This window comes from Neodiprion lecontei, chromosome 1 (assembly GCF_021901455.1).
Source record: "Neodiprion lecontei isolate iyNeoLeco1 chromosome 1, iyNeoLeco1.1, whole genome shotgun sequence".
Lineage (NCBI taxonomy): Eukaryota > Metazoa > Arthropoda > Insecta > Hymenoptera > Diprionidae > Neodiprion > Neodiprion lecontei.
Genome location: NC_060260.1, coordinates 27,982,069 through 28,004,335, shown reverse-complemented (window position 1 = coordinate 28,004,335; position 22,267 = coordinate 27,982,069). Strand labels below are relative to the sequence as shown.

At 44.2% G+C, this 22,267-nt stretch overlaps 1 protein-coding gene across 1 annotated transcript in view; it reads left to right on the top strand.

Annotated features, from left to right (window-relative positions):
• LOC107223452 (PDZ and LIM domain protein Zasp) overlaps positions 1-22,267 on the top strand; it is a 32,691-nt gene that overhangs the window by 7,492 nt on the left and 2,932 nt on the right. Inside the window, exons 2-12 of the mRNA XM_046746668.1 lie at positions 8,147-8,298; positions 8,387-8,558; positions 8,652-8,788; positions 8,888-8,988; positions 10,193-10,427; positions 12,126-12,314; positions 12,739-12,853; positions 13,357-13,740; positions 14,616-14,748; positions 15,757-15,801; positions 17,815-21,670. Of these exons, the coding sequence (XP_046602624.1) occupies positions 8,147-8,298; positions 8,387-8,558; positions 8,652-8,788; positions 8,888-8,988; positions 10,193-10,427; positions 12,126-12,314; positions 12,739-12,853; positions 13,357-13,740; positions 14,616-14,748; positions 15,757-15,801; positions 17,815-21,670 (5,519 nt within the window). The remainder of the gene's footprint in view (positions 1-8,146; positions 8,299-8,386; positions 8,559-8,651; positions 8,789-8,887; positions 8,989-10,192; positions 10,428-12,125; positions 12,315-12,738; positions 12,854-13,356; positions 13,741-14,615; positions 14,749-15,756; positions 15,802-17,814; positions 21,671-22,267) is intronic.

Genomic DNA, 22,267 nt, shown 5'->3' with positions numbered 1-22,267 from the left:
ATGCGAAAGAAGAAAATGATACGGCAGCTCAAGTTGTTGGGAAGATTCTTCGTTCCTGCACCGATTAATTATTCATCATTAAACGACGGTGTACCTGGTGGATATTAAAACTTCTGGTAACACCTCGTGAATTCCGGTCACGCTCGACTCACATTGAACTCGCGTGTCCCATGTACCTCGATCTCAGCGCCGTTGATGAAGACAATAACTGCCGGCATAATATTCCGATTGTGAGAAGCATTGTAGGCTCTTTTTGTCCGTCGACCTTATAACGAAGCGGAATTCTCTTACAGGTCTGTATAATGGTACAGCCGTCGTAAAGAAAAACGTGCGAATATATTTTTTTCCGAGACAAAGGATAGTATTTCGCAATGTTGATTCAACGTCAGGGTGCGTTATCAGAGGTTTCGCGTCGCACGTAGGTTAACGCTATGTATTATACATATACATATGCATATACATTATACACATATACGTGACCACATCTGCCGAGAAGAAATTCCGCGGTGAGATTGTCAGCCAGGTATAGACCACGAGTAGATATCTATAAAGATCAACATCTATCGAAACTTCCTAGTAATTCCGCCTCAGGGATCGAGGATTTAGTTAGTTATCAAAGCAAAACATTGACCCGAGGTATTTCGCACCTTGGCTTACAAGTACAAAGAACGCGGCAGAACGGGCGTCTTCGTACAATTAGGTATTTGGTAGGAAAGAAAGGAAAAGAAAAGAAAAGACATCGCGAGCGAGACAAAGAATATGTATATCGCGCGATGTGGGCGAGTAACACCGGCGCTCGAGAGGTTGGGACAGGGGGCTGTTCGCATTTTTTGCAAAATTTCTTATCTCCCAACGCGCCGTCCTGTCTAACAGCTAAACCACATTCCTACGCGTCACATCCGCCCCCCGAAACCCGCAGTCATCCTTTGTCACTGTTGTTATTATTATTCCTGTTGATGTTATCATTATTATTCGTCAGGATAAAACGTACGCAGCGAGATAGTCGACGCTCATCGGGCGGAAGATGAGGTCACCGATCACCAGAGAGTACCTCTCGACGCTCGACGTCGGCGCCGCCGGCATGCTTCGCTGTGTCAACTTAGAGCTCCTACACTGCATGAATCACTGTTTTAAGTAGAAAAATGAAAAAGTTTAACAAACTGCACCGTTCCGCGCAACGAAACGTTGGTCAAGAATCAGGGTATAAGTGAATGGTTTTTTCAAATTTCTATGACTACGGCGCGAGTTTCGCAGGTTTTTAGTTGGAGCAAAAGACGCTCTCGGCAATGTGATTCAGCAAAAACGCAAACTTGGAATTGAAAGAACTAGTAAATCTATACAGTATTATAGTATTATAATACTAACAGTGTCACACTCGGAAGGATGGAATTTGCAAAACTGCGTTGGAATTCGTCGCGGTAAAAACAATGAGGAATACATAATTACCCGTTTCTTTCTTCTTTTTTATGCGAATACGCCTTTCGTTCTCTGATCTAAGAGTATCGTTTAGAACCAGACGTCTTCGCTCATCGCATACTTCAGGTCAAGCTGCAACTCCCCGCACTCTCGTGAATGAACACATAAACGATCAACCGAGCAGATAAATCGTAACCACAACGAGAGACATTTGTCGATGGAATGTTGTTCATTGAAGTGCAATAATAAGATGAGATCACCGATCACCTTGACCTCGGAGGCTACGACCTGTGCCAGGCAACATCCGACAGGCTCAAGTCCGCGGCTATGAGATCGAGCGTCAATGATTCAGGCGAGGAACCGGTAGAGAGGAACCGATACGCGAACGATCGATCGTTCCCAGTGATCCGTTTGCACAGTACGCGTAGGAATACGGTCCGCAAAGAGAGCTGGTATTTTTTTTCGAACATACGAAGCGAAGGTAGACAAGCGGACAGGCAAATCAGGGCTATAAATGTCTATACAATTATATACCTACGGAAAGGTACAGGAAACACCTACACGAGTAAATAAATCTTATCTCCGGGCATTTGGCTCCTCGACCTGCACGAGGCGATGACCTGAAAAACAACGAGCAGGAAAGAAATAATTCTGAACAACGGACGGAGACGATCGTTCGACGCAATTAGGTAGACATGTTTGTACCAAGGTGTACAGCGGAAGGCGGATGATCACGCGGACGAACAGTGAGAGTCCCCGTCTTTATCACGGTGGAATCAAATGAAAATATAATATATATGGTAATAGACTGCGCTACCCATGTGCGTAGACCTGGAATTTATCGTCGGACCTTTGTACCTGAGCGTTAGTCACACGCTGTGCTTTACACGTGGATAGTCGCATCTTTCTCCTCGGTTCTTATCGCAGTGTTAATATTAGAGAAATATTTCGACCAGAGAAAATCGTCGGAGGCTTCCTGGAAGCTCAATGACGAATGATCGGTGATAATTTGTCGAGCTTCTGATTCATCTACACCGTTACGGAATCAAGCGTCACTGCAGCCGTATTCGAATACATGCAATTGTATCTACGGACTTTGCGACAAATAAAATCGTCATACCAGTTGTTACAACTGCGTTGAATAAACGCTGACTCGAGATAAAGGCTCCGGTGAATTGTATATATATGTATACGCGGCTAAATAAATAAACAGCGACGTGCGGGCTACGAGCTAAAACCGTTGAATACCGAGCGAAAGTGTTTATCACGCACAAATTCATCGTGAATAATATTCCTGTTAAATTTGTTCGTTGGGTATATCATATAGACTGACAGCCGGTTACAGGCACGCACACGATGCCAGCCTGCGAGCTAATATCAATGCCTGTAAGATACGGGGAATATGTACACACCTATACCTAAATGGATGTACACAAGAACGCAGCATGACGTCAGGTAAATTCACCGGACGGCGTCACTGAATCGTCGCGTTCGTCAAGATACGACTCCCTCTTATCTGTAAATTATAGGTATGTACACGTTGCCGTGTGCTCGCCGTTGCATATTACATGTTACATTGTTACGATGCTCACGGGACTTGGCATCGTTGTCGTTGTACGTCCATGTAGGCGTATATGTGATGCGGTGGAAGATTGCAATATTTTCAGAATTTCGAAAACACGAATAACATGTATCCAGGGAAACGGTGTCGGCAGACGTTTTTCTCACGCTCACGGCAAGCGGAATTCGCAGCTCAAGCGGCGCAGAACGTGCAGTGTGCATGTTTAATTTTCGCATCTGACGTACAAGTGCAGATAGTTCATTCAAACAACTCTCCCCGTTCTCGGAATATGTGTAAGATAAGAAAATTTTATCGAAGACTTAATTTATATCCGTAATGGGGACCATCTGCTTGTATCACTTCAAAGAGATACCAATAATAGCCACTCACAGAAAGATGTGAAAAGTATGTCGAAGCTAAATTCGTAAAGCTGTACGTTCATAGCAGTATAATGTATAAATAATGCTTGATTGGTAGGCTTCGATCTACGCGATTCGGCTTTCTGACATTGGTATAAACATTTCAGCATGACGGAAATAAAAGGAATCGAGTCGATGGTTGTCGCTGACGTCACGAAGTACTCGGTACCAAATGAGCGCTGAGTTGCATTAATTGACAATAACCTATCTACCTTTACCGAGCAACTTTCAACTGTATAAATTACAAAAATATTCAGCGAATACAGTTGACTGCTTTCTAGCAGATTCCTTCTCTCTTCCTGCGCGTAAAAAATTCACTCTCTCGTTCTCACTTACCCGGCTCACTTTTACGCTCGCATATAATAGGCCGTGTAGTATAAGTCGATGTAACAGTCAAGCCATTTACTGCGGAACATCGTTGTTCTCAGAAGCGATGATCATGACTATTTACAATCATACGCTCAGCTATTAAGCTTCGGGAAGTTGTGGTTAACGAATTTTGACAAGGTGTTTCTGGAGATGGATGACGCGTTTATCGCCGTGATCTCACAGTCATGGTCGAAGGCGTGAACTTGTATGGCTCGACGCGATTACAGCGTCCACGTTAATCTGATAATGATCCAAACGAGTGCGTGAAATTGATTAGCGTTCGATGTCTCGGACCGTTATTTTTCCTCAACGAGCTTTCCAAATAATCTGCATCTCTAACGAAGGTTTTCCCCTTACGTGTAACATTCCGGAGGTTTAATTCTTAGTATAATTTTATACGGATTCGGTAGTTGGGTTTTCGTGAGAATAAATTAAATCGTTCGACGCGGTGATAAAAACGGGTCTTTCGACAGAATGAGTCTCGGGGAAATCGAGTACGAGAATGCACGACTTGAATGTTTTACCATTAGGTGCAGTTAAAGATCTCGACGCAATTTTCAGGTCGACTGATCGGCCTTCCGACGGTTAGATCGACTCAACATATTCATTAATTTAATCACATGAGCTTAGAAGCTTACAGCTAGAGTCTGACCCCAGACAATATTCAGCGATGCGACGCGCAAAACACTCTCCTCGCGATATCATGTTACCGGCTCATTACGCTCGGTCGACGAATTTGAATGTAAGGTTGACTCGGCATGAAGAGGCGGGAGAATATCCTTCGGAGATCATTGACTCGGCTAAGCCGAAAGAATCTCGCTTCAAATTCAAGGGTTACGTCACTCTCGCTTTCTCTGTTCACATATCGGAATAACGAAACACACCGAGTCACAGCCGAAGGAACAACTTACTCGATATTCCCGCATCTGAAGTTGAAGATGCATCGCCCTCGCGTACGAACGTAGGTGTAAGAAATTCCCAACGAAACAGTCGGAAGACATCGGCCCTGCAGCTATTGCCCTGGCTCGTTTTCCATCGTTAATAGCGAAGCCAACTCGGTACCAAACCTATCCACGGCTAGGGCCCACCCTGCAGTTCGTCGTCAGGGACAGTATTTCACGCGTGGGTTGATCCCCGGCACGAGAAGGAGACTTGTAGCGGGACCAAACGACCCACTGCATCAGCGTGTTACGGCACGGTCTTTGGGTTTTAGAACCTGTGCCTGATCGTCATAGCTGGGGAATGCATTCCGCCTGCCATGGGCGAGAGATGGAAGAAGCGCGGCGAGGGGTTCCATCTCTGATAACCCGCTCATCGGAATGCGCACCAGCCTAATGCCTCGTCTCGACTCCTTCAAGTGCATATAATAAGAAGCTATTTTTAGACCGGTCCATGGCTATTTTTAGAACGTTCCTCGGTTCCAAGTTCAACCCTGACTCAGCCACGTCACGTGCAACGCAATAGTTACACTCACCGCTTATGTAAAGACGATCTTGCAACTCAGGGCTTTCCGGGATTCTACACATATATGTCTGATAGATTGCCAAATGCATGACCGAATGGTGCTCTTTCGATACATGCAGCATGCATTTTCGAGGCGCAATATTCCTACCGAAGGAAAATTGCGGGATAGAGAGGCGATTTTTTTGCCATCCGAATAGAAACTTGCACGAATGTGACAAAAGCCTGCACTCTGTATCTTATCGAATTCTTTTTCAATTATTTTCTTAACGTGTTTGGGAGGTTAAAAGTATCCAAACGATTTCTCGGTAGGAACTAAGAGGATCGTTGTCACACGCGTTGACGCTGAAACGCTAATTAGTAGGAGATTGTATAACGGTGATCTAGACTTACGGTAGTGGTGTTGCTGTTACAGTTTTAAATACCAGGCCCGAGTTCGAATAGTAAACAAGTAGAAATATCCCTGCGATAGCAATCCTGATGCTCGCGTCCAATTCAGTAAAAAAAAAATACTCTTCAGGTTATCTGCCGACGAGTATTATTATACCTTCACGATATAACGGCGAAAGTATAATATATGAACACGTCAGGAAGCAAACAGTTTCACAGACTATTTGACGGGCGTTCCGCCCAGGGATAAGCCTTGGGCTTGTGTTGTCGAAAATATTCCGTAAACATGGCAGACGCCAGAGGAGCAACCAAGGTATTTTACAATCAACATCTTACAGTCGGAGCTAAGAGTGTCAAATGCAGCACCTATGGTAAAATAAAACCAGGAACTTCCGCGAGAGTATCAAAACCCCATCGAATTGGTTTGTCCTCATTTTATACTCAAGAGTGATCCGGTATCACACGAGTGGTTTCGGAAGTGCAGACAGAAATAAAGCCTTCCCTGGGAAATACGTAGCCCCCTTGGGCTATCGGAGAAGCTGTGGTGCTGACGTCTCGGCCAGCATGCGTTTAACGAATTGAAAATAGGCGCCGGAACGAATCGGTCTCGACTCGCGACTCACAGTGTCGCGTTACGCACGCTAACACTGACGTAACTCTGCGCAAAGCTATTTGCGGCCCTTGGCGTAAACTCATCCTCCATCCCAATTTCACGAGGCCGATTACACACAAGCCAAGACACAAGAGGAATCGATGGATTAACGCGAGTTTAACAGGCGCACATCCCGTTCGTTCTATAAATTTATACAGATATTTCCTCGCGCCGAGTTGCAGCGTGAGAGGTCGTCCAATTCGGACCAAACGATGACACCCTGATAGATACGAAGCGAACAAAATTAGCTGGAGAATATTGAGATTCGCATCCCGTAATGAGGTCGTTCAAAACTCTGAAAATATACCAGAGGATCAGGTACTGCAAATTTTGACACAGCTGTAGCGCATGACGACTCCGACTACCATCATCTCTTACCCAAACACATTATCTAGCATTGGAAGTTTCTACGTTCCACGATAAATGACTTCTCTTGATTTCATACTATGAAGACGATGGACGAGAATTCCATTCTTTATTTACGAATCATTTAGTTGGACAATATGCTTCGTGTGCAAACAATGTCCCGGAGTTACTTGGTTGCTCGCAGCCTCTTGATCGTCGTGCACTGTTTTTGCGACGTAATTTGGGCAAGTATATATTTGTAGAAACACTAATATACCACAGTGGGTGAATCAGACGAGGATGAGTAGCGGAAGGAAAAGATTGCGTTTTGAAATTCAGTTAGCGCTGACTGTACAAAGGTCAGTATGCGATAATAAACCGTCTATTTTTATCTCATACCGGTGAAACGCGAACCGGTTAAAGCTGCGACTGTCTTAATCTGCTAGGAAGGCAGGTGGACAATTTTCGTTTCACGTATACTTCGATCTTGAGCAACCTGCACCCCAATTATAAACTTTCGAATTATTATAGCCGTGAATATAAATTTTAACTTTCGTTGAACACTTGGCGCCGCATCGACAGGGTTTCTTTTTCAAGAAAGTATCGAACGAATGATGATCATGATCAGAAGAAAAGAAGAATCCACCGAACGAGAAGAAGTTCATTCCGCGTCGATCACAGTGTTTGAGTAATAATCGATCGAATACACCTCGATTCAAGTAATCAAAACTGTTAACGTCAGTCGAACGATCATCGCGGATGCTGGGGGGCATGGCTCATCAAATACGGCAGCTTTCAAAGTAGTTGCTAGCGGCAGGGTGACCCAGTTTCTGATTCACTCAAAAGCATCATTGCGCGATTCGACTGCAGGCAGCCGTAAAAATAACAGCGGGATAAATTCCAATATATTTGGCAGCAGTAGTCATTTATTAGAAGGCCTCAGCCGTTAATTATTTCTGATACTGGCCCAGGAAATGGGGCCAATGCCTTAGCTGCGATAACTCGATGCACCAGGCTTCGAACTGCGTCTTAAATCTCATGAATGAAGGTCCAGTATTCGCAAGGCCCTCCTTTCTCGCTCGTTCTCTCTCTCTCTCTCTCTCTCTCTCTCTCTCTCTCTCTCAAGCTTGCTTTCTCTCACTCTCCCTTCTGTGATCATCTCCCATTGCACCAATTTCTCTCTTCCTTTTTCCCCCGAGGAAGCAGCAGCGTCTGGAACCCGGAGTCTGGATCGGTTAATTGATACCCAGTGCGGTGCTCGACGTGCCATGTTCCATAAAAATAGATCCTTGAGACCGCATAAACGATGCCTGGAAGACACTTATTCTCCTTTTTCATCACCGTTGTAATGACGATCATTATCGTTATCGAGGCTATCATCGGTGGGGTCATTCGCGTTCTCTTCCGGCATTAACAAGCCACGTATGAAAACAGAGCAATCGCTTACGGGTTCCCTGCATCAAAGTGTGCCGCCATTAATTCGACTGGAAGAAATGCAGTGTTCGATATCATGTGTTTGCTCTGTCTGCGCAGGTGAACGGGGGTTCTCCCGCTGAGGCAGCTGGTCTCCGGGCTGGCGACTCGGTGATCAAGGTGAACAACACGGATACGTTCAACCTGAGACACAAGGACGCTCAGGATGTCATTGTGAGGGCGGGAAACAACTTCGAAATAACCATCCAGAGGTGATTTTTTTTTCACACAAAGAAATCGAGGAGCGGCTTACGCGATGCAGGCGGAGGAAGTATCCTGAACCCGATCTTCTTATTTCAGAGGCGGCAGCACATGGAAACCCAGCGTGACACCCGTGTCAGCGACCCTTCCAACCCCTAAGCCAGCCAGCCCTGCGGCCAGTATTTCACCCGTAACAAAGACATCTCTGGCAGCGAAGAAACAGGATGGACCACTGATCGGAAGCGGGCACAACTTCAGCCCAAAGCCATTCGTGAGTGAAAATAATCGCCATTTTATTGCGGTTCCTGAACACTTTTCGACACAATGGACGTAACGCTCACACGTCAGTTTTATTCGCTGACAGTTGAACGGCAACGGGGAAGCTCCTATCAAGTCTATTGTTAACAAGCAGTACAACAGCCCGGTGGGTATCTACAGCGAAGAAACTATAGCAGAAACCTTGTCTGCTCAGGCAGAGGTTCTCGCCGGTGGAGTACTGGGGTATGTTGTAATCAAAGATAACCAATCCTGGTACCTGAGCTCATTTCGGAAACGAAATTCGGTGTATACTTTGTCAATTTAAACCTACCGCACTTTCAGGGTCAACTTCAAGAAGAATGAGAAGAACTACAATGCCGAGAACAGCGAAGTCTTCAAAATGGTCCAGGAGGCGGACAAGGAGCCAAGGTCACCCGAACCTGGTTAGTATACAAGGAAATCGACAACTTGGAACTACTGTAATTTCAACGATTAGAGCTTTTCCACAGATTCTGTCAATTAGAATTCAATAGTTGTAACCATTTTCAGCCTAACAGTTAACACCGAAATCGTTTGATAACCATTTATTGTAACTAGAGGGGTGAGACTTGTGGAGGTGACGTAGTCTCGCTAACGTTTCTTGCATTTACCTTTCTGGAGATTGAAATTTGCACAGAGATTCCCTTTACACGTCTGACAGCCTCTTCAGGGTTACGCGTGACGCACTATTCGGGCTATCACAAGAAGCACTATACTATACATAAATCTTCAATCAATTTCTCAATGTCGTTTCATACACCATCGGTCAATCTTCATTGCTCCCATTACATAGAGCAATATCTCGAGACTAGCATGTGGTCATCACGCCGACAATGTGCAGGAAGTTGTATTCCGAGTAAAAAGGCACGAGATTGAAGCTAGTAACATTATCGTGACGAAACATTGGGAAAAAAATCACCATTTTCTTATTTTTACAATGATTTTGGAGGAACGAAGATTTGTTTTGTTTTATTACGGTTTACCGGATTTCAAATAATACCAAAATCACGAAGTAACGGTTTTTCCTTACCATGATTCGTTACGATAACGTTGCTAACTTCATGGTAAAAAGGTAGGTATCACACTTTCGCAACGAGACTAAGTCACCTTCCTCCCCCCTTTGGCGTCACTGAAATAAAAAAAAAAAATAAAAAAATAAAACAACAAACAATTCACAAATCAGCGAACGCCCACGATAACGAATTTGCAAAATAGCGGAACCCACGAATCAAAGCGGTACTGTTACCCCGACGAATGCCGGCATCACCGGTCTTACCGGTCTCAGGCACGTCTCGGCACCGGAGACCAAGCCGCAGCCAACGACACCACAAACCAGCCTGCCACCCGGACAGAACATCTGCGCGGATTGCGAGAGGCTCATCGTGTAAGTTCACCCTCGAGGAACAATACCCATTGACACCTTTTTCACTTTCAGAAAATTGATCGCGCGAGGTATCTAATGCGGTGCTGGTGTAATGCCTGGGGCTTCGGTCATCTTTAGACTCTCTCGCTCCCTCCGTCATGATAGCGTATTCTGCGAGTTCCCCCATGCCCCACCCCTTCATTGATCAATGAGTAACCTCCTTCGGGTATATATTAATGTCCTAGTTTCATCCCGGACGGAATTTTATTCTTCGGTCAGTCATGCCGTGGGGGGTCGCGCCACCTCACCAAGGTCGCCGACACCCCTGGGCCGGGCTATGGGTCTCGGTCAAGGGCAGCAAAATTTGAATTTCCATCAATGCTCCGTGCCCGGACAATCCGAACGTAATCACCTCCACCGAGAAGAGACGAAACCCTCATCAGAAACTCCCGTTTGCCGCAACTGCGATAAATCAATTGTGTAACTATATGCATTAATACCAACGGTTGGTTTTTCTTCGTGCACGGGCATGGACGACTGACTGTACTCTATCTATCGTATCTTTCTGCCTGCCTATGTCTGTCCTATTACCGCTCTCGTATCAGAACGCTGTTTATACTTCAAAAAGAGCGCAGGCTGCGATCGACCTACATCACTTGCCTATAGTTTTCACACTACACACTGCAGACGCTACGCGGGTTTAGGTTACCTGTAAATGCAAAGTGCGCACTATTCCAATAAGGTGAGTGTACCAGTTGTTGACACGTTTATAAATTCACGGCACAAATTGTGAATTTCTCGATGACTAAAACCAATCGCTAGAGGGTTAGACAATACGAATTTATTTTTCGATCATGTTAGAACTAAGGATCAAACAGATACAACCAAAGAAGCTCAACAATTGGGACAGGGTCAATAACTGGTACGCTTACCTTACTCGTTTAACCAGCCTTTCACGATCGCATTCCTTTCTACAGCACGCCACGATCATCCAGTTGTCACTCTTATTATCACTTTCGCCAAAATTTTGAAGCTGAAAATTCTTGTAGCGCTTGTCAGCGAATCTCGGTTTTAACTTCACCGAGTCATTGCGCACAGCCCTGCCTAGCGTCTTTCGGCTTCTCGTACAACTTTCCTCTCACCTCATCAAATCTCGTTTCATAGAATATGAACCTTCGTAGTTGCACGTAACGCACCTCTATTTACAAACGTGTCCCTCATCTTCATAATACCTGTAATCGCAGACAATCAGCATCGTCAAGTAGTGACCAGTTTACCTATACTCGTTGTTGCAATGAAAAGTCGCTATATAGCTTTTCATCTGTCCCGCTAGCTATCGTGCGCTCGTCACGCGTATGATGTTTTTTACATACCTAAGCCATCTCGCACAATCAACACTGGTCAAATATTCACGCTTACCACACGTATCTTTCTATCTCACTGTCCGTATTCGTAGAATTTGGCGCTTGTATCGGTAGATCATGTGGCACGTAATTTTGCTTTTTGATGTGTACATTGTACAGCGAAATATTCGCTATCGTGCATACACGGTATTTTCGGCATACGTGAAGTTATCATTCGAAGCTTTACAGGTTGTCCCTCCAGAATTGTTTTTTGCAAATTAACATATTTACTTCGGGATTCTACATTGTATCCATCTTTCAAGCCTGGCAGCAATTTTACAATTTATCAAACGTTGAACACCAGATATACCTCAGATAAATCCGTGATGGGTGTTCAAAAAGCTCATTCTCACACCGTATTCCATTTATCTTTCGTCCACGATACGATTTTTTCGTACTAATTACAATTCCGGAGAAAAGAATCTGCAACACTTTACACGGTTCGCGAATTCAGCTACATAGAGAGAAACGTACGATTTATCCAGATCTTGGATGACGCCAGCGAGATGATTTCGAACATGAATCATCCACTGTTCGTCCTTTATTTTATCTGGAAAACGTAGATGAATTTTTGATTCTCTTGAAATAACTGCAGTATTATGTAAAATTTTGTCCAAGTAGATTACGCAAACGGCATCGAAAGACCAGCTATTCAAATGAGAGAGAATATGCGTACATCGTCTAGCTGCTATCGAAACTAATACGCTTCGATTTTGAATCCTACATATGAAGGCGACGAGGCGACTCTATTTGACACAATTTTTTCCGCAAACAGGGGCGTCTTCGTAAGAATAAAGGACAAGAACTTGCACGTGGAATGCTTCAAATGTTCTACCTGCGGCACGTCCCTGAAAAATGTCGGCTACTACAACATCAACAACAAGCTCTACTGCGATATCCACGCAAAGCTGGTAGCCAGGCAAAATCCACCGGCTTCAGGCCTCGTCCCAGTCACAGTTGCACCGTGAGTACCTACATCCATGGGATACCATAGCCCGAAATAGCCGAAGGGTGACGCACGAACTACGAGTAAGAAAAATTCCTAGGGCATAAATTCTTCTAGGAATATACACTGCCGGAATACACGTGGCAATTACCTTGAAACGTTTCATCGATTACCACTGGCGTCCTAACGGATCCCATATACCTTACACTAGCGGTAGTTTCGTGCAATTAAAGATATGATAACACCATGCAACGAACGAAATTTATACCACCGATTAATTTCTATTATTGGCAATGAGTCGATTGTGGAATAATCGGACTACTATAGCGGCAGTAATTTAAAAATACGGCGGATTAAGCGGTGCGTGCTGATCGTTGAAAGGATAACCTCGATATAATACACGCGGGGCAACGAGTAAAATATTTTTCTGCAATTTTTTCAGCGGCAAGGCACCCGCTGGCACCATTTCCGCAGCACTGGCTAACGTTGGTGCTGGTATCCCTCCCTTGGCACCTCTGTCACCATCTTTGAACAATCACTCGTCGCCCCAGCCTTTCGTAAGTCGAGCAATATAAAACTTATATAAAATTGATAAAAAAAATTAATCCATCGTTAGATTAGTCCGATGATACACGTCGACGCTGCATAACTGTACTTAGCGCAGCATGTATGGGTAGTAAATTTTTGAGGATTTGTTATCAATGTATGCAATAAGCATGATCGTTGTTAAACAGCTTTTACCATGTACAGTATTGTTGATCGTATCTCGATTTTTTTGTGTGACAGCTAAAGTTTTCTAATCAGAGTAGAATCGACCTCGCATCGTCCGCTTGGCGCTTTTATTCACAAAACTTTTGAATGAATCGAATAACATATTCTGTATAATCACGTGTTATATATTTCATTGAATTAATTGAACGCAGATTATGATATAATATACATATATCCGAATTAACCGCAAGGATAGCTAAAATTTTAACGAATCGAGGGTCTATAACGATCGTTGGAAGCTATTAACAAAGTTTTTCGCGTGAATTTTTGCTACTAAACCATTTTCCAGACCTGCAATCGACCGATCAACGTAGCCAGCATACAAGACGGCGTTCAACGTCTTCGCATGGAAAACGGTACTTCCGGATTATCCTCGTCTGCGCCGGTTCCACGATCGCCCGAAAATCAAGCGAAACTAAACGTGACTCGCAATGGTGCGGGCGAGAATTCAAAGACCTTTACCAGTACGCTCATCATCCAGACGGGGAACGAGGTTGGCAGTACCAACAACGGCGACAAGCTTTTGTACAATAACACTGTTAACACAGATATTTACCTCGAACCAAAACGTGATAATCAAAATTTGTGCGAGTTTGAACTAACCAATACCATCGAGGAACCGATCACTGACCTCCTCGCGATTGCAGCCCAACCTTTCCCAGTTCGAAAACAGGTGATTTACTTCTACTTGAACTTATTATTAAGGGGAGAGCTTTTCTTTTAAGAAGCTGAGCGTATTCGCCGGAAACGATTAATTACTGTTTTCCGACAATACTTGAGAGTCTGAAAATCGGTTGTTCGCAATTTCCGGTCCGCATGAACGTCGCGTAATTGTTAAATTTATTTTTATCATTCGGCAGCTATTAAGAAACAAAGTCGATGAGTAATATTAAACCGACGTGGTGAAAAAGTTTATTTTTTCACCGTCCTTGTCAAATAACGTACCTACGCAATATACCAACGCGGAAAGCTTACGTGTCCTCGCCATAATTAACACTTCGCATTGAAGACGCATTGCGGGATGATGACAGAACGTTACACTATTAACGAATTGGTTCATCCGAATCGAACTTATTTATAAAGCACGATCTAATTGATTTCGCAACGCGTCTGTCACGTGGGCATGGCTCTTGTATTGTGACGTGTGTGTTTGCGGGTGAATTGCAGTCATCCCAAATTGGCGCTCGTCCCTGTGAGTCCACCAGATCTGCACCCTGCAGTCCAGGTAACTCCCTCGAACGATTAATATCTATCCGAACCAGTGTGATTGCGCGATAATAAACTAGTGCATCGTCGTTCAGGCAACGAAGCGTCGCACAACTCGAAACGAATTAGCTTTATCGTTAGTTAAGTGGGGTGTCTTTCGTATTGGGTATCAAAAAAGGATATCGCGCATCGCTGCGGTTTCAAGGTATAATTATATTCCGACTGCATTGTTCTCCTTAATCTTTGATGAAACGGCATCGCGACGGTGTCTAGTTACTAAGATTCCGTTGGGGCGATACTTTGGCCAGGGTGAATCACTCGAAACCCGTTTCATGTTTTCAGGCATCGTCGACGAACAGCATTGGTGGTCCGAAGCCTTTCGGAGGCGTTCAAACCGCGCCCAGTCTGGTGTCCGCACCATCCTTGAACTCCAGCAGCAACACTCTGCCCCGTCCGCAGAGCCAAAACGTCACTGGTAAGTCCATCCTCAATCGAGTATGACGTAATAGTGCAACTTAGAAAGTAAAGAGAACAATCCTTTCGATTATACAACGTCAGTCTACTCCGCCAGTTGTGAATACAACCGACAATACAGGCATAATAATATGCGATAGAAGACAAAACGGAGCGTTGGAACAAGATTTGATGTACATGTGGTTTAAAAAATATGTGTGTACTCTCTGACCCCGCATTTTTGTTATCAAATACGATACCTTTGATGTACCAACAGATGGCGAGGTTGACAGTAAATTTTTATCGCAACATTCTATTGTATTTAAGTGAAATTTATGATATGCACAGGAAGATCTCGTAGATCCAACTAAATACGTACAATTTTTTTCACTCACTTGATATGAACGTTATTTAGACGTACGCGAAACTAATTTGCTTGAAAATAAAACCTCCTGGCAAAAATAACCGATGAGCTAAACTGACACAGCGGTACAGATTGAGAAATGAACAGCTTACGTACATACATTTCGCACATACACGCATACACACACACACACGTACATACACAATCCAATTCGTGCCCCGCTTCCATCGTCGCAAACGCACTTGACCGACATGTAACAGTTGGCGTTTACCGGTTTCAGTTTATTACTTTCCTATCAAACCTTACTCCTGGTTTATGGACATTTTTACGACCAGTACGGACGCGCATTGAAGCACAGAAAGTAATCCCGAATTACTCTACAGTTATGTTTAGCACTTAAAGATGGAAATTGGGCCGAATACTGAGATATCGAAGCAATCCGCATTCGTTCTGTTTGTGAACTAAATTACACCCTTCATTCAATTGCAATCTCGATCTTGCGGCGAGGGTGGTCAATTGTCCTACTCTCTCAAAGTATTCACTGAGAAATTCGATGAGACTTCCTCAGAAAGCGTCGAACCTCGGATCTTTGACATGTCAGTAAGCCTAAAGCCTAGAATACACAACACTACACGATCGTTTAACACGTTTCATTGTTGTAAATAGGTCGATACTCCACACTGCCAAAGCCCAAAAGTTCCCTCTTCAGAGGTATGAGGACGTAACCCGTAGTCCACAACGATGATTTTTAAGCTTTAGCTTATTACATAAAATGCTTGCGTGAAATAATTCATGATAACTCGCTACATCGCCCATATCGTCTTCATTTTCAATAAAACGATAAAATCGCTTCGTCGTCATATACGCCGTCATTCCATCTTCCAATTGTCGCAAAAGTCATCGTATCGCATATATCAATTACCTTCATATACCTACTCAACTGTTGAGAGCTGTTCGCTGCTGTCGAGATTTTTAAATAACTGTACGCATATATGTATATAATGCCATAAGAAACAGAGTGATTTACATCGCACCGCAAGTCGAGCGTCAAGTTTTCAGCTTATTGTTAGTGCGAAATTTTACAAGACGGAAATTGAAACTATTCAATCGTTACATGGCCATAGACAAAATTGAAAAAAACTTTTCCGCCACTCGGCTATTGTCTTGTTTTTCAATCAATCAATACGCTCATTATGCCTGCCCGCGTCAAACTGACATTAAAGCTACGTTACGTCGGTTGAGTCCTATACTTGAACACAATATACGATTCACAACGCTATACAATGGATCTTGGGGTCAGGTCGTCTTCTAAATGAAAATAGATCATTGGTTCCATTATGTTCCATTATTACTTGGCGATACGGTGCCTTGATTGGTTTGACCCTGAGTCATCAAACGGAAATTGAAACAAATAGGCGTACGGTAGAGTCATTGCGATCGGAAAGACACATGGACTATACATGCATACATGGGTATTCCTATATACGCACGCATGAATCAGCACTAGTTGTATTTCTGTGATACGTTTTCACGATAATTTTTTTACAGCACACAAAGATTATCTGCATATAAATTGCGTTACAGGTAAACAGACATTACGGCATATTTTACATAATTCTTCTTTTCTTATCTTTTTTCAGCTACTCCAACTTTCAACCAAAAACCTCGCCCCTTCTCTCTTTCTTTCGAATGAGTGAAGCAGCTCTCAACATATACACAAATGCTATATAAATATATGTATATATATATATATATATATATATATGATAAATTTATTTATATTGTACATATATATATATATATATTGTATACATGTATATATCATAACTTCAAACGAACGAATTCTATGTTGACATATCGATTCGTCTTATATCGTTTAAAATCAATCATCGTTGCTGATCAATAATTCATCATGCTGTGACAATGAGATGTGAATTTCTTTTTCGACAAATAAAAATTAACTTAAAGGAATGATACGAGATTTCCGATTTATTGTTAATTGACATCAAAAGTCTTTGTATCATATACAAAGCTTATTAACGTGTACAGTAACGATTTGATTTTAATTCCGTGGTCCCTTACTCATTGCAGATTGTTTAGAAAGCCTGATTTCGGGTTCTCGTGTCGTGTTCGCTTATGCTACTTGACCCTCGACGCCGTTTTATTGCAGCATTAACTTAACATGTAGCTTACACGCGGTCGCAAACATACACGTATACCCATCCAAACATGGTCATAAAACCTGCAGTGTTCGTTTATCTCGTGATTTGTTTATTTCACAATACCTGCTACCCTCCATTTTTGCACTAGCTATCACACATTTCAACCAATCATTTCATATTTTTCAATTCCAGAAATTTTTTTATATTTTTCCTCCGCAGTTTTGCAACTAGCGCAGAGTGGAGTGCCTCCGAGAAGTTTAATATAGGTCATAGACTTTAATTAGATATTTAAGAATTATTTTTTATCACATGATTTCAGTATTATTACGACTTGTTCAAGGGCTTTTTGCTGTTTAGCAGCCAGAGACATATCCATGATTGCTCAATTCCAAATCTCAAATACATACCTGTTTCGAAAAACGTGAAACGAACAAAATCTATGGTTTCATTATTGTAAAATAAAAATAGGAATAATCAAGAAATGAGCGGTCATGGTTGTGGATCTATGATCGTGCTTTATACTTACAAATTTTTTCTTTGTTTTCTCTTTTTAACCAAATTTAACGCTCCGAAACCGCTAACTATGTTAACTACCGTATTGTTGAACGCGCATGTCTTGTCTGGAATGAAATTTCCGGACCTATAAAAAACTTTCAAACGAAACCCTATGAAACGGTTGAAATGTCAAAACGTCAATCCTGTTCCTGTTCTCCTTTACTATCCTGTACAGACTCCTACTTTGATGAATCCGACTACTACGAAGTAACAGAAACTCATTTCGAAAGTCTTCCATCATCGCCACCTCCACCTTCCGTAAAAAGTAAGAGCCTTGTATGGCCCCCGGCGAAACCACTTGAAGATATCACATACCCAACAGCGAGTCCTTTGTACATTAACCCAAACCCGATCCTAAATCAAAGGCAGCAAAGAGCCATTGAAGAAAAACGCCAACTGATGGAGCAGCAACAGGAAATCAAAATTCATCGAGAGCACAGCGAAGAACGAGCAAGAATGGAACAGGCGACTTGCTCCGGCCCGGTATACAGAAGGGTACAACTCCACGGAGTAACGACTCAGAGAGATTCTAGATCAAGAGAAGTCGTTTGCTCAAGACCAACTTCAAGAACGGCATCGAGAGAGAGTCTGCGAAGATCTCTGACGCCTACGAAAATAACTCAGCCGACTCCTCAGCCTTGGACAGCGACTGTTACTTCGGGTACAAACATCTACGAACAGTCGTGTCCGGCTCTAATTTGCGACACAGTATGCGAACAGGAACAAATATGCGAAAAGCAGGTATCATGTGAGAATCATACATGCCAAAGTCAGCAAACTTGCGAGCGTAAACAGATATCCCATCATCATCATCACGTCTGTCATCAGCCCTGCCAGCCAGTTTGCAAGCCGGTGTATCGGCCAGTGTGTCCACCTAAGGCTCCGCAGCAAGTGAGCCTCTTCAAAACAGCTATCTGTGAACCAGAACCAGAGCCAGAACCTGAACCTGAACCGGAACCGGAACCAGAACCCGCATCTCCGGTAGTAGAGACGGAAGTAACTTTCACGTTCCGAAGACCAAACAGCGTCACCTTATCGGAAGTCGTACCAAAATACGTGGCTGTTTGCCCTGCGGGCATCGAAGGTCAGCATGACTACGTGACTGAAACTACTGAGGATGATGTTGGCCCAATACACATTAAAAAGACAACGATCTACGAGAAGACGGTGGAAGTCGTTGATGATGAAGACGAAGAGTGTTCAGAAGTAGAAAATCGACGATCTATCCACCTGGACCAGGAGGTCGAGAACATTTCTGATAGGAGGGATATTGCGGAATGTGCTGAGGTCATATCGTCAGCTGTTGGGACGCAGCAGCTAATGGAGAAGATTAAACAGGAGGAACAAGAAATTGTTGAAGGAGAACGAATGACAGCTGTTCACCAAGTTTCGTCATCCGTTCAACCCAACATGGGAAAACGTGTGAGCATCACCGAACAAGAGAGTACGGACGAAGGATGTTTCATAGAACGCCACCAGACCGTCAAAGAAGACGATGCACATAGGTATGAAGAGTTGACGGAGGAAATCAGGATTCAAGAAAACTTTAGGCAGCAAGAGATGGAAGAACAGAGGCGCCAGAGTTTGCGAGAGCAAGTGCAAGTGCATCAAACTCTGCGTGAGCAGCAAATTCCCGAACGACGACCACCACCACCAACTCTTCAAGAACGCAGACTCAGCGCAAAGTTCAGCCAACAGGATTTTTCACGTCAGCAGGTACAAACAGCGGAAACATCTTGCGCCAAGAAACATGTGCAGTTTGTAACGGAAACGGGATCTGGAATAAAGCGACTTCCGCCCACAACGATTAAAAATTCCACACCAAAGCAATGGAAATCGGAAATGGTAAACGCCTTGACAACGGCACCGGATAGAGCCTATTCACCATTGACCACTTCACCTTTGACGGAGGACAACAGCTGCGTTGAGGATTCTTACACCGAAGAAAAATGTTACTGCGAAGAAACTCAGGTCTTGACGAACGAATGTGAGCCACAACGTTGCGTTTCCCCGTTCCAGCAGGCTCTAACCACCGCACCAGACCGATCGTACACACCGTTGGGATTCTATGATGAGCCAGACCAATACCAAACTGAGATAGAAGTGTGCCACCGCTCGCAAACTCCCACGGTCCAGGCAAATCCTGGTCCGGACGGATACTGCGCACCAGCGGAAATCTTGTATGCTGATGATACTATGGAAGAGACGGTGAGACGAGAGAGGAGGGTCCCAAAGTCGGTAACGCCACAGCCATTGCCGTTGCCTCCACCTGACTTTCATTTTAGAGATTCGTCCCAGCCGCGATCTCGATCGCAAACACCGAGCAATCGGTCGCTGATGACCGGTCTGAAGAAACCCGGTACGATTCCCCCGTACCAACGGAATTTAGTTGCCATGCAGAAGATTCCGGTCGAAGTTCACAATTACATTCCCAGTAGATCTCCGACACCGGCACCGGGAAGGTCGAAATCTCCTGCTCAAGGACCACCCGAACCACCGGCATGCTACGTCAAGGCTCAAGCCCCAAAAGTTAAGACCGATGATCCACCCAGGGCGACAACACCTTCGGGTGGCAGGCACAACAAAAAACCGCAGGAAGAGGGAGAGTCATATACGTATCACGAAGAAAAGAACACACCACGTGGCCGTGTTATAAAGGATGTTGAGGGATCTCTTCGAATCGCTTACGCAGGCGATGAAGAATCGTTCGTTGCAAGTGAAAAGGAGGTGGTAGAGACGTTGAAGAACGTTAAAAAGACTCCGGTATGCGATATAAAAAAGCCCTGCAGTATACCAATCGTAGTTGAATCTGCAAGGAAGCCCGAGCCGCAGTATGAATCATATCAAAAATCCGTCTGCGTGATGGGAAAACTGAACCAACCACAGGGTACGTTGCCCTGTCCAATAGGCAAGAGCCAGTCCGAAAGATTCCCAAGAACAGGAGTCCGCGTTTTACCTCCTTGTCCGAAAACTATAGTGAACGAACAATCGCAATGCAAGAAAAGCATCTACTCTGAAGCTCAGTCTCAGTCTCAGGTCTGCCAACGCACAGTGTCACAGTCTCAGCGCAGCGCATTTTGCGGTACCAAGCCTAAGAGTCACCTGCAGACTGGGCCGACCGCCGAAGGTCGTCGAAGTTACTCACAGTCCGGTGTCTGCAGCATCCCCACAACCGATCGAAGAGGCCTCTGCGCTTCCCCGTGCGTTGGAGTGGAGCAGCAAAGTTGCGGTCAGCCGTCGGGCACCTGTGGAAGACGTTTGGGTTCGTCAGCTTTGGATATAGGCAATAGCCCCCTGTCAGACGTCTGCATAACACCGTGCAACGACGGTTCGGTCTGCATAGCCCCATGTCCAAAACCAATACTGAAGAATCAGTGTCCCTTTGCCCGTTCGCCGACAGCTGACTTGGCCTTTCCTCAGATTCCTCTACCCTACGATGACGACAACGAACCCGTTTGCCCTCTAGCTAAAAATCCGATACCAAAGTTAAACGATTTGGGGTTTCAACCGATCCATACGCCTCGCACTAACCTTGGATGCCAGCTTACGCAGCTAGTCCACAAAACGAACAAGCAATCGGTCCACGTGTACAAACCTCAGGCCCAGTGCTCGTCTCAGACCCTGTGTCAGACCCAAAGTCCAAAATGCCCCCTCTTAGCCCCGATTAGTAAGACCCAGAATTTAGTAGACCCACCGAATTTGTCATCCCACCCGGATTTAGGTACCGGCATTGGAGGTCCAGGTTCGAAGAGCGGTGCCGTCGCTGGTAACACAGCTCCTAAACGTGGTCGCGGTATCTTGACGCAGCAAGGTGGTCCTGGATCGCGCGTTCCTCTATGCGGGTACTGCAACTCTTACGTCAGGTACAGAACTGAACTCGACCACTACCAGGCACCTGCACTCGCTGTTTTAACATCGCTACTTACGCTGTGTTACTGTTTGCAGGATATTTTCGCCTTGGCATGTTTACACCGCCTTATTTGTTTCTTTGTTTGATTGTCTTTGCTGTTTGTTTCTTGTTATAAATGTATATTCACCTAATTCCATTTTTTATTTTACATTTACAGCCGAAAAATGGACTTTTGTTTCACTTCTCAACAGTTTTTCGCATGATTTTCTTGTTTCAGTACCTGGATATTCACTGCCTCACATCGGCTAACTTAGCCGTTTGTGTTGCATATATTTTTTTTTAATTTCATCGCCTTCTATTTCGCCATGTTATCTTTATTGTACATAAAATGTGTGACAGTTTTGTATTTCGACTAACATTATAGTGCACGATGTCAACAGCTAAACGTGAGATTACTAACAACCTGATCAACGACAAGGCTTTCAAACCGGTGTGCCACAGTTGTAACAGTGAGATTACAAGGTGCGTAGAACTCAAGTCTACCCGTTAATGTGGAAAGCAGATTAAACCTTGCTTTGATGAATTGAATCTGCCAGGCGACTAAACAGTG